General features: G+C 45.2%; 1 protein-coding gene across 1 annotated transcript in view; it reads right to left on the reverse strand.

Moving 5' to 3' along the window:
• Positions 1 to 13,606, reverse strand: part of BLVRA (biliverdin reductase A) — a 51,294-nt gene that overhangs the window by 11,388 nt on the left and 26,300 nt on the right. Inside the window, exons 3-5 of the mRNA XM_004007991.4 lie at positions 10,489 to 10,610; positions 7,406 to 7,525; positions 3,111 to 3,208 (exon numbers count right to left, since the gene is read on the reverse strand). Of these exons, the coding sequence (XP_004008040.1) occupies positions 3,111 to 3,208; positions 7,406 to 7,525; positions 10,489 to 10,610 (340 nt within the window). The remainder of the gene's footprint in view (positions 1 to 3,110; positions 3,209 to 7,405; positions 7,526 to 10,488; positions 10,611 to 13,606) is intronic.

Genomic DNA, 13,606 nt, shown 5'->3' on the forward strand with positions numbered 1-13,606 from the left:
ACACTTCTGTACAAAATAATTTTTTAATGTATTTTTGTAAAATTAGGTTTACAAAAGATCTGAATTTTTTACTATTCTTTGATACATATTTTGACTTGCCCAAATTGTTAAATTAATGATGTTGCATTTGGGGCTTTCTAATTATTGTGCATCAACATTCCACTTGAGGTCAAATCCTCTCTTCAATTTTGATTGCTCTGATTCTTCTAAATTTATTTTGTTTTTTAAAAAAATTGTAGTAAGATGTATAATGTAAAATTTACCCTATTAACCAATTTTCAGTCTACAGTCCAGTAGTATTAACTATAAGGACACTGTGCACAAAAGATCTTTAGAACTTTTTCACTTTGCAAAACTGAAATTTTGTACCCAACTAAAATAACTCCCTCTGTTCCTCCACACCACTCCCTAGCAGCCATCCTTCTATTTTCTGTTTCTACAAATTTAACTATTCTAGATACTTCATATAATCTCTTTGTGACTACTTATATTACTTAGCATAATATTCTCAAGATTCTTCCATGTTGCAGCTTGTGACAAGATTCACTTCTTTCTTAAGGCTGAATAATATTCCATTGTATATATTCACCACATTTTCTTTATCTATTCATTCATCAATGGACATCTGAGTTGTTTCTACTTCTTGGTTATTGTGAATAATGTGCTGTGAACCAGAGTGTGCAAATATCTCTTCCAAATCCTTTAAAGTCTTTTCAGATTATATCCAGAACTGGGATTGCTGGATCATATGGTAATTCTATTTATAAATTTTTCAGAAACCTCCATACAGTTTTCCAGAGTGGCTGAACCATATTATATTCCCACCAATAGGGCACAAGGGCTCTAATTAATTTCTCCACACTCTCACCGGCATTTGTTGTTTTGTTTTGTTTTTTTGTTTTGTTTTGGCCTTACTGTGTGGCACGTGGGATCTTAGTTCCCTTGCCAGGGATCAAACCTGTGCCCCCTGCATAGAAGCTTTGAGTCTTAACTACTGGACCAAAAGGGAAGTCCCAGTTTCGTTTTGTTTTTAATAGTGGCTGTCTTCATGGGTTTGAGGAGATATTTCAATGTGGCTTTGCTTTGCATTCCTTTAATCCTTAGTGATGTGTGCTCAGTTGCTCAGCTGTGTCCAACTCTCTGCGGCCCAGTGAACTGTAGCCCACCAGGCTCCTCTGTCCATGGAATTTTCCAGGCAAGAATACTGGAGCGAGTTGCCATTTCCTTCTCCAGGAGATCTTCCCGACCCAGGGATCGAACTCGCATCTTGTGTCTCCTGCATTGGCAGGTGGATTCTTTACCAGCTGCCATGTAAGTTTCTGTACCAATTATGGTTTCCCTGGACCCAGTGGTTTTGCAAACAGCAACATTAGCTCAAAGAATCGTGGCCATCACAAAGTATGGTTCTTTTAGACTTGAGAAATACATGCCCTTCAATAGTGCCTCAATACTCTATAATTTCTAATTTGAGTAAGGAAAAAATTCAGGCTGCTCTCAGAAGCACTTGGAAGTGAGATTCAATTCAGACCGATGGCCCCTCAGTTTCCTCCAGTGACCCTATGCTGAACAAGGAAATTGCAAATTCCATGTTCATCTATGCCTTTCTCTAGGGTGAATTCTCCAGTGTTCAAACAGATTTGCTCATAAAACATTTCCCACGTTTAGTGTACTCTTACGGCCTTTCTCCCGTGTGATAATCATTAGTGACAATCTTTATTGTATGCTTGTTGGTCATTTGTAAATCTTCTTCAGAGAAGTACCTTTGCAGGTTCTTTGTGTATTTTAAAATCAGGTTATTTATTGTTGTTGTCGAGTGTTAAGCGCTCTAAATAATCTGGATATTAACCCTTATCAGGTACCTGATTTGCAAGCTCATTCTCCCCTTCTGTAGGTTGCCTTGCCACCCTGTTGACTGCCTCCTTCGTTGTGCAGAAGCCTTGTTTAGTTTAGTGCGAAATCCCACGTCTACTTTTGCTTTTGTTGCCTGTACTTCGGGTGTCACACCCAGAAAAAAAGTCACTGCCATGGCCAATGTCCAGAAGCTTTTCCCTACATTTTCTCCCAGGAGTTTTATAGTTTTACACCTTACATTTAGGGCTGTGTGAGTTAAAATGGTATAAAGTAAAGGTACAACTTCATTCTTTTGCATGTGGCTATCCATCTCTCCCAGCACTTTCTGTTAAAGAGACTGTCCATTCCCTCCACTGTGTGATCTCAAAGTCCTTGTCAAAGATCACTTGACCATCTATATACACAAGGGTTTGTTTCTCGGCTCTCTATTCTATTCCATTGGACTACATGCCTTTTAAAAAATATTTCTTTATATTTGACTGCATCAGGTCTTACTGGTGGCATGTGGGCCTCTCTCTAGTTGTGGTGTTCAGCAAGGCTCAGAGGGAAAAACGTGGACTTCAGAGCCCAAAAGGATTGAAATCAAATCTCCACCTCTCATTTAGTGGTCACATTACTAGCTTTGTGACCTGGTACAAAACTTTTTTTAAAAGTATAGTAGATGTACAATATTATATAAATTACAGGCATACAATTTTTGAAGGTTATGCTCCATTTCTGGTAGAAAATTTTTGACTTCTGTGAGCCATGGATTCCTATACATAAGCTAGAGAAAATACCTACCTCCAAGGATTTCTAAGAGAATTAAGCAAAATAACATATGCTTAGAAGAGTTTCCAAGTTCCCAGTATTAATAAACAGTGCTCCTCTTGAGAAACAACAAAAACTATAAACTGTGCACATCAGACAATCAATTACCCTAATCTAGGCATTTTTCCATTAGCAATACAAGTATCACATGAATAAAAGCAAGATAATATTAGCATAAGTAGAAGCTAATTCATATTTTTCATTAGAGTAAAAGAAGCTGGTAAGTCTTGAACAAAAGTCTGCAAATTCCCATCCCTCCCTCTGCCCCGTGTTCCTCCACAAACACACCCCCACCCGACAGTATAGTGGGCTGGGCTCGGAGCCCCTAGGCCAGTAACATATCTGACACAGGGTTGTTTATAAGGCATGAAGATGGTACCATAGAAGTCTTAGAGGCAGGAATTCTTAGTAAGAGGGTGTGCGCTCCAGACGCACAGAACATACATCACCTTTCTGCTCGGCCAACTCCCACAGGTCCTTAGCTGCCACCCAAGACAGTGTCATGGGGTATTCTACAAGGACATGCTTTCCAGCATTCAGGAATTGCCTTCGGGAAAGAGGGATAAATATAGATAAAATGCACTTCAATTAAACTTTGCTTAAGTACCCTGCAGGACAGACTGAAAAATGCCCACAAGTCTCCGGGTAAATGTGTTATGACAGAATGCAGATGAGAGTCAGGGCCAGGGGATGGGGAGGATGAACTGCATCCAAGCTATTTTCTATTAAGCAGTAAGAGAAAGGCTTTCTAGTTATGTGCTCACTTGAACATTCACCCATTCATCCACTGACATATCCAACCAGGTACTGTTTACCAGTTATTCTGGAGGAGAAATATAGCCATGTCAACAGGTAAATTGTCTATTACCACAGACAGTTCCCAACTCTGGGAGTTGGTGATGGACAGGGAGGCCTGGTGTGCTGCAGTCCTTCGGCAGCGACTGAAAGTGACTCAGTCTTGTCCAATTCCTTGCAGTCCTTGGACTGCAGCATGCCAGGCCTTTCTGTCCATCACCAACTTCTGGAGCTTACTCAAATTCATGTCCATGAAGTCAGTGATGCCATCCAACCATCTCATCCTCTGTCGTCCCCTTCTCCTCCTGCCTTCAATCTTTCCCAGCATCAGGGTCTTTTCAAATGAGTCAGTTCTTTGCATCAGGTGGCCAAAGTATTAGAGTTTCAGCTTCAGCATCAGTCCTTCCACTGAATATTCAGGACTGATTTCCTTTAGGATGGACTGGTTGGATCTCCTTGTAGTCCAAGGGACTCTCAAGAGTCTTCTCCAACACCACAGTTCAAAAGCATCAATTCTTCAGTGCTCAGCTTTCTTTATAGTCCAACTCTCACATCCATACATGACTATTGGAAAAATCACAGCCTTGACTAGACGGACCTGTGCTGACAAAAGTAATGTCTCTGCCTCTTAATATGCTGTCTAGGTTGGTCAGAGCTTTTCTTCCAAGGAGCAAGCATTTTTTAATTTCATGGCTGCAGTCACCATCTGCAGTGATTTTGGAAGCCCCTCAAAATAAAGTCTGTTACTGTCTCCACTGTTTCCCCATCTATTTGTCATGAAATGATGGGACTAGATGCCAGGATCTTAGTTTTCTGAATGTTGAGCTTTAAGCCAACTTTTCACTCTCCTCTTATATTTTCATCAAGAGGCTTTTTAGTTCTTTTTCACTTTCTGCCATAAGGGTGGTGTCATCTGCACATCTGAGGTTATTGATATTTCTTCCAGCAATCTTGATTCTAGCTTGTGCTTCATCCAGCCCAGTGTTTCTCATGATGTACTCTGCATATAAGTTAAATAAGCAGGGTGAAAACATACAGCCTTGATGTACTCCTTTCCCAATTTGGAACCAGTGTGTTGTTCCATGTCCAGTTCTAACTGTTGCTTGTTGACCTACATACAGATTTCTCAAGAGGCAGGTCAGGTGGTCTGGTATTCCCATCTCATTAAGAATTTCCCACAGTTTGCTGTGATCCACACAGTCAAAGGCTTTGGCGTAGTCAATAAAGCATAAGTAGATGTTTTTCTGGAACTTTCTCACTTTTTCAATGATCCAATGGATATTGGCAATTTGATTTCTGGTTCCTCTGCCTTTTCTAAATCCAGCTTGAACATCTGAAAGTTCACAGTTCATGTACTGTTGAAGCCTGGCTTGGAGAATTTTGAGCATTACTTTACCAGTGTGTGAGATGAGTGCAATTGTGTGGTAGTCTGAACATTCTTTGGCATTGCCTTTCTTTGGGGTTGGAATGAAAACTCACCTTTTCTAGTCCTGTGGCCACTGCTGAGTTTTCCAAATTTGCTGGCATATTGAATGCAACACTTTCACAGCATCATGTTTTAGGATTTGAAATAGCTCAACTGGAATTCTATCACCTCTGCTAAGTCGCTTCAGTCGTGTCCGACTCTGTGTGACCCCACAGACGGCAGCCCACCAGGCTCCCCATCCCTGGGATTCTCTAGGCAAGAACACTGGAGTGGGTTGCCATTTCCTTCTCCAATGCATGAAAGTGAAAAGTGAAAGTGAAGTCGCTCAGTCGTGTTCGACTCTTTGCAACCCCATGGACTGCAGCCTACCAGGCTCCTCCGTCCATGGGATTTTCCAGGCAAGAGTACTGGAGTGGGGTGCCATTGCCCTCTATCACCTCCAGTAGCTCCATTACCACATGACAGCTATAAATAAAGACTACAAAACTCGTGGCAGCCAGCTCTGTCTGAGGCAACTGGAAAACATTTCACTAAGGCTCTGAACTGGGTCTTGAAATGTAAACAGGCATTTTCCAGGTGCCAGGGGATGAGGGTGTTTCACGATAAGCAGCATAGGCAGGGGCTTGGGCATTTATGGGGCTTTGTTCATTAAGACACGGTGTGAATTTCAGCGTTTCTGTGTGGCAGGGGAGGGGAGAGAGAGAGAAACGAGGTCCTAAGAGGAGCTGGGAGTCTGATGTAAGGGAAGGACCCAGAGTGCTGTGCTCAGAAGTTCACTTTCATGCTCCAGATATTCTAGGGGACAAACATTGATAAGTATGGGAATTATATGATTACTTCGTTCAGGTCTTCTCTGGTGCCAAAGAAGCTTAAGGGGCTCCACATAAAGGCGCTTCTGTCCACATTTACAGTGAGTGTAATAAAGAGACAGCAGCTGACTTCTGGGCAACCACACTGTGGAAGTAGCTGTAGTTTAATGTCAGGACCTAAACGGAAAGCTGAGCTCTAGGGGCAGGTGGCACTGCCTTGCTGGCTGCCAGGTCTTCCATGGGGCTCTTCCTTCCAGGCTCCATTCCACCAAATGCCTGGAGAGCTCTAGGCTTTGCATTCAAAGGTGGGGCAGGCGGTAGGGTATGTGTGGGGGAAACATTTCATTTCTCTTACTCTATGAATATAATACGACCTCCCCAATCTTCAGTTCAGTTCAGTTCAGTCGCTCAGTCGTGCCTGACTCTTTGCGACCCCATGAATCACAGCACACCAGGCCTCCCTCTCCATCACCAACTCCCGGAGTTCACTCAGACTGATGTCCATCGAGTCGGTGATGCCATCCAGCCATCTCATCCTCTGTCGTCCCCTTCTCCTCCTGCCCCCAATCCCTCCCAGCATCAGAGTCTTTTCCAATGAGTCAACTCTTTGCATGAGGTGGCCAAAGTACTGGAGTTTCAGCTTTAGCATCATTCCTTCCAAAGAAATCCCAGGGCTGATCTCCTTCAGAATGGACTGGTTGGATCTCCTTGCAGTCCAAGGGACCCTCCAGAGTCTTCTCCAACACCACAGTTCAAAAGCATCAATTCTTCGATGCTCAGCCTTCTTCACAGTCCAACTCTCACATCCATACATGACCACAGGAAAAACCATAGCCTTGACTAGACGGACCTTAGTCGGCAAAGTAATGTCTCTGCTTTTGAATATGCCATCTAGGTTGGTCATAACTTTTCTTCCAAGGAGTAAGTGTCTTTTAATTTCATGGCTGCAGTCACCATCTGCAGTGATTTTCGAGCCCCAAAAGATAAAGTCTGACACTGTTTCCCCATCCATTTCCCATGAAGTGATGGGACCAGATGCCATGATCTTCTAGGCCACCACTATTTCCTTAATCAACTCATGGCAAAAAACACTTCCTATTAAAGAACTCCTAGAGATATTTTCAGAGAGATTTCATGTTGTTTAAAGTACAAAGGATAAAATGTTGGAAGCTGAAAGAACTATGGCATTTCTCCAAGGCACAAAAAAGACATTGGCTCCATATCCTAAGCTATATGCTGAGAAGGCGGCAAATGTTGGTTGCTCAGTCGTGTCTGACTCTGTGGCCGGTGGATTATAGCCTGCTAGCCTCCTCTGTCCATGGAATTCTCCAGGCCAGAATATTGGAGTGGGTAGCCTTTCCCTTCTCCAGGAGATCTTCCCAACCCAGGGATCAAACCCAGGTCTCCCACATTGTAGGCAGATTCTAAGAAGGTAGGCACTAGTCAAACTACTCTCAATAAAATTTTTACAATGAAATAAGGCACTATAATTCTTTATGTGTCTAATGTTTTTAATTATGGTGAACTAAATATTAGTTCTATATTTTTCATGTCCTTATACCTTTATAACCCATATTGAGAGTTAACATTTTGACGATAATTTTTTAAAGTCCTGGATCCATCCCACTGATTATTAAGATCCCTGTGTAAGACGCTAGCCCAGGCATTTTCACCGTCCTGTACTACTGTGCAAGCAGAGGACTTGAACACCCACCTGATGTAGTCCTCATGGCTGGAGCTCTCACTGCAGATAAAAGCAACCTCGACCTCTTGACTGGAAAGAGCCTCTTCCAGAGAAATTTGCGGCACCTCATCAATGCTCCCCAGCTCTCGTCTGTTTGAGAAGAACAGACAAGTGGAACTCAAAGCAGGCAGAACATCAGCTGAGAATAAATGAGTGTCATCCTGCTCCCCAGCTCCCAACAATGTCCTGGTGATCAGTTTCTGGAAATGAAGAAAGCAATTTCTTCCATCTCATTTCCAGGGCACTTCCAGCACAGAGTAGGAAACAGAGCCTCCAGCACAGAGTAAGAAACTGGGGAACTGGCATTGAGTGCTGATACCACCGCTAACAGCCTGTATGATGTGGTAGCCTCTGAATTTATGTCGTCTCTAAAATAAAAAGAACGGATCTCCTGTTATCTCATAAGAAGTAATCTCTATGGTCACTGCCAGCTCCAAGCACTTGGCCAGACACTAGGACTGTCAAACCTAATCCAGATCCAAGACACTAACACCTCTGAGGGGCACAGTGCTGTGTGGCTTTGAGGTCCTTCACGTATATCATGGCCTTGTGTCCATCCAGCAGAAGGCAGGCGTCACTGCCTCCTTTATAGCCGAGCTGACAAAGCCCAGAGAGGCAGGGGCTCCACAGCTGACTGTAGTAGGGGCAGGACAGGAGCCTGAGCCTTCTGACTCCCACACAGTAAGAAGGACCCCTGCTTTAGAACAGCTGAGAGTGCTGGCTGCACGCTGCCCCAGGGCCGAGGCTGGAGCAGAGGAGCAATCCTCCAACATAGGTTGTCACAGAGGAAACGGGGCAGCTGGCAGGAGGCTTGAGGGCAGCGCAGAGCCCCCTTGAGTGGGAGCAGCCAGAGGGCAGCTGGGGGAGTTTGGCTGCTGAAAAACATTCTGGTAGGTTCTTTCCTGTGGGGGCCACCCCATCTGCACTGTTTGGTCTGACCAATGCCTCTTGCTTGCCTCCCTGTGCCTTCCCTAAGAAGGGAAGCTGTGGTGAAGAGGAAAGGTTAAAATTTTACATAACCTCCTGCTCGTTCTGCCTCTGTAACTCAGCTTGCTCCTTGCAAAGTCTGGATCACATAGGTCACGTAGTCTCAGAAAGACTTACAACACTAGGAACTGGAGCTTATCTCACTCACCCTTGTCCTGCTGTTTGCGATTGCCCAACCCTGCAAACCTGCTTAATCATGCCTGTCCATGTAAAGGTCAAGCATCCCCCTCCCCATCTTGACTGCTGTTCCCACACTCACGAAACCCCTTAAACCACCCTATTAGCAGCTAGATTTGCCCACTATAGTCTGTCTACAAAAACTCTGTAACCCCTTTATCTGGGGCTCAGAGCTTATAGTGTTGACTCTTGTGGGCTCATCGGCATAATAAACCTGAGCTCTCCAATTCTCCAAGGGTGGTGCTTGGTTTCTCGATTACTGGATTCTGCAACAGTGGGGAATGAACTAAAGTCCTCAGCTTCTAGCAAGCTTGGTCTGGTAGAGGGAGGAAGAGACTACATAACTACAACACAAGAATAACAGGAGGTGGGGTCTTCCCTGGTGGTTCAGTGGCTAAAACTCTGTGCTTCCAATGCAGGAGGCACGGGTTTGATGCCTGGTTGGGGAACTAAGATCCCACAGGCCATGCAGCATGGCCAAATAAAAATAACCAGAGGAATGCTGTGCCAGGGGTACAAGTGGGAGATTCCAGGAAGGCAAGGAACACCCAGTTCAGGGTTTCAGAAGAGGATTCCTGGGGAGGTGACAGGTCTTAGCAGGTAGGTTGTGAGGAACAGAGCATGTGGTGAGGGGACAGTGTGGTAACAGCAGAGGGGTGGTAAAGCGAGAGGAAGGGAGGATGATGGCCATCCTATGGGACCTGGGTAGGTCAGGCATAGCACCAGCTTGCAGAGGAGGGCTGATGGGGAAGCAGAAGCCCCCCTTCAGCCCAGAGCCCTTGTACGTGAGATCCCAAATGCAGGCAGGGGAGCAGGGGGAGCTGCTAATCGTGATATCAAGTCTCCCATCTGTGCTGCTCCCTTAGAATCCTCCTGCGAGGGGAAGACTGACCAAGGGCAGGTTGCCAGCACTTCTGGGTTGCCTCTGTGCCCCCAAATTCACTTTAAGTCCTTAAGGAAGGGCTAGGTTCTGAGACAGGCAAACTGGAAGAAAGCAGGTCCCATAAATTAAAATATGAAAGACCTTCTACATGGACCATCATGATGGTTACTTACGCTGGTCTAAGTACTGACATTTAGGTGATTTGTCTAAAGCACTAAAAAGCAGAGACCTGCCTGACTTGCTCTCTGCCCCAATGCCTGGGCTGATATAGGGCCTACCTCAGGTTCACAATGACTGCTGATAACTGATGTTACATGGTGTAAGTTTTGTTAAGTAGTGTGTGTGGAAGTGGTGGGGGTCAAGGAGGAGCTGAGGGTGAGTAAGGGAAGAAGAAACGCAGTTAAAGTTAGGTTTTGGCTGAGTTACAGGAGATAAATGATAATCCTTAAAAGCAGGGTTCGGAATTATCAAAGGGGAAATGAATACACGGTGTTTAAAAGCCGGGCTTTGGAATCGGATAGACGTGCACCGTCGTCCAGCTCTTCCATTTCTCCAGCTGTGTGACATCGGGCAAATTACTTAACCTCTCTGCGGTTCAGCTTCTGGATCTGTCAAGTAGGTTGATATTGGCATTGATGTCAAATAACTGGTCAGGCTTACAAAGCCCAGGGCCCTGGAAGGCTGTCGTAGTTAACTGACGGAACACACCTAAAGCCTTCTTTCAGGCCAGCCCACGTGTGTTCACTGCGCCCCTCCTGTCACCGTCAGGCCCTGTGCTCACCTTCCCCGCCTCTGCCTTGGCAGTCCCCTATAGGATGACTCACTGCACATCCCAGTTGCGGGGCCAGCACTGTTTAGTTCCCAGACCCGTCTGAGATCTTGTGGGGCTGACCCTGCACAGTTCCCTGGAATGACCCCAGAGCTGGCTTGCTCTCTCTGGGGTCTGGACAACCCTAATCCATTGCACCCAGCTCCCGGGGAATTACAGGGCACAAAGCAAAGCCACCTGGACACGAAGCCAATGAGGTTCAGGAACGCTGAGGAAGCGTGTGGACTCCGCAGGTCCCGGATCCGTACGGAGCCGGCTCTGCCGACGCCGACCACCACCACGCCAAACTTCCTCTCGGGCTGAAACACACGGGATTAGGTGGGATTTAAAAATGGTCCAGGCTCATACTTACAATGTTTAACTTGAGTATTTGTGTCCTCCCTGCCGTGTATGGATGCTGAGCTTGTTTGGTTTGAGTACAATATCAACTGAAAAGACCAAATATTTTTCATTCTGACAAAATTTAAAATCCAATAAACATTTATTAAAATCTAAAAGAACACCCCCCAGATGAAACAGTCTGGGCAGATAGCATAGAACAGCAAAACAGACACGTGGGCAGGACCAGTCAGGGACCAGACAAGCAAGCCAGGAGCCAACACAGATCACAGAAGCCACAGCAGGGAAGAAGGGGAATGAGACTCCCTGAACTGCAGGGTTGGAGAGAAGGCTTCCCCCAAAATATTTCTGTGGCTGCTCTGACCTGTGTCATCCATGGAAAAGGCTCCTTGCACACTTGGCTCTCTACCCACTTCTATGGCCACCTCCCCACTAATGAAAGATCTTCATCTTGAAGCTGTACCCAGCCCTAAGCTGGTACCTCTGTCCTCCCTAAATTTCTCCTCCTGTGGACATACAAATCTGATGCAGCGGAGAGTCATACAGAAGTGACAGTGCTCAGTGAGATTCGGGGGGACGGGACACATGGGCACACGGTCAGCTTATTCAGACTCCTCACCACCCTGCTTTCTGGGTTCCAGCTCATGTCACTCTCACCCTACTGTGACAGCCTACTCATTATCTGGGTATAATGCATATAGTATTAGAATGAAAAATCAACTCAAGTTTTTCAAGTTATATAGCAACCTACTATAATCCAAACTGATAAAAATCCTCTCTCTACATAAACTTCAAACCCAGTTCTTTTTGGATGCCTCCAAGCACAGAAACTCCAATGTCCCCCTTAGATTCCCCTTCTCTTCCCCTTTGTCATCTGGGTGTCACCATTTCCTACAGAGTTTGCCCCCCTTGCTGCATCCACTGCTCTGGTCTTGGCCCAGGACTTCTTTGCGTCCTGCCTAATGATCTGATAAATCCTCCCCTGGTCTCACCCTTCCCATGGCTGGTACCCTGGGCTGCCAGAGCAGATGCTTCAGATGAAAACTAAGTCCTTCCCCTGATTAAAGCTCTCCATTTCCCCAGCTGTTACAGACTGAATGACTATATTCCTCAAAAGGCATACTGGGGTCCCTGTCCCCCAATATGATGGCAGTAGTAGGTGGGGCCTCTGGGTAATCAGGGTGAGATGAAGTCACGCGGGAGGAGCCCCCACGAATGGGGCTGGCGCTTTTCTAAGAGTCACAAGACAGCCTGACCCTCTCCCTGCTCTCTGCCCACGTGAGGACATGATGAGGAGTCAGCAGTCTGTAGCCCACAAAGGGGGCCCCCCATATCTCAGCCTGATCTCAGACTTCTGGACTCTGAACTTCAAGAGAATTTCTGTGGCACTGTACAGCAGCCCAAACCATGAGACAGTTTGTAAGAAAACAACTGAGGGGGAAAAACAATCCAAGACCATGTTTTACCAAACACGAGTCCTTCCACAACCCAGCTGCATCCTGCTTCTCCAGCACTGCCTTTCAGTCACCTCCTCCACTTTACAAATTCAGACTTTCGACCTTCCGAGAACACACAGGACTGTTTGCTCCCTCCCAGTCTTTGCAAATCCTGTTTTTGCCTGGAAAGAGCTTCTCCCTACCATCCACAGGGGGATGCCTTCAAAGCTTTCAAGACTTAGGCAAATTAAACCATATGAAGGCTTTCCTGATGCTATCAGTTAGATTTTTTTTTGCATATAATAAAGATCGCCCATTTCGTGTACAGTTCTATGGATTCTGACCAACACAGACTTACATACCTACCACAATCAAGATACAGAACAGTTCTATCATCCCCTCCAAAATTACCCGTATCTCTTTGCAGTTCCCCTGCCAGGCAACCATCGACTTGTCTACCATCCCAGTAGTTTTGCCTTTTCTAGAATATCATATAAGTGAAATCACAATATGCCGTCTTTGGGGTCTGGCTTCCACTTAAAACAATGCATTTTTCATCTGTGTTGTTACGTATATCAATCATTTCTTTATATTACTGAGTACTAGTCATAATAGCTTGTTTATCCATTTGGCAACTGAAGAACATGATGCTTCTGGTTCAGATGAATTCATAATTAATTCAATTATGAATAAAGCTGCTATAGATAGACATGTCCTACTTTCTATGTAAGCAGAGTTCTCATTTAACTTGGGTAAATACCTGGGCATGAGTTTGCTGTGTCATAGGGCAAGTGTAGGCTTAACTTTATGAGAAACTGCCAAACTGTTTTTTTTTCCAAAGTATACCTTTATATTTTGCCTGGAAGGAGCTTGTCCCTACCATCCACAGGGGGATGCCTTCAAAGCTTTCAAGACTTGGGCATCTTAAACCATATAAAGGCTTTCCTGATGCTATCAGTTAGATTTTTTCTTTTTTTTGCATATAATGAAGATCACCCATTTCGTGTACAGTTCTATGGGTTCTGACCAACACACACTTACATACATACCACAATCAAGATACAGAACAGTTCTATCATCCCCTCCAAAATTACCCATACCTCTTTGCAGTCAACTGTTTCCCCTGCCAGGCAACCATCAACTTGTCTACCATCCCAGTAGTTTTGCCTTTTCTGGAATATCATATAAGTGAAATCACAATACGCCATCTTTGGGTCTGGCTTCCACTTGAAACAGTGCGTTTATACTGGTCTGCATTCTGTCACTGAGGTCTGAGGGGTCCAGTGGTTCTGCATTCTCGCCAGCACCTGGTATCACCAGGTCTCCTCTCTCCATTTTAGCCATTGTTATAGGTGTGCTGTGGTCTCTCATCGAGGTTTCTATTTGCAGTTCCGTAATGACTAATGCGGAGAAGGCGATGGCACCCCACTCCAGTCCTCTTGCCTGGAAAATCCCACGGATGGAGGAGCCTGGTAGGCTGCAGTCCATGGGGTCGCTAGGAGTTGGATACACCTGAGTGT

This window comes from Ovis aries, chromosome 4 (genome assembly GCF_016772045.2).
Source record: "Ovis aries strain OAR_USU_Benz2616 breed Rambouillet chromosome 4, ARS-UI_Ramb_v3.0, whole genome shotgun sequence".
Classification (NCBI taxonomy): Eukaryota; Metazoa; Chordata; class Mammalia; order Artiodactyla; family Bovidae; genus Ovis; species Ovis aries.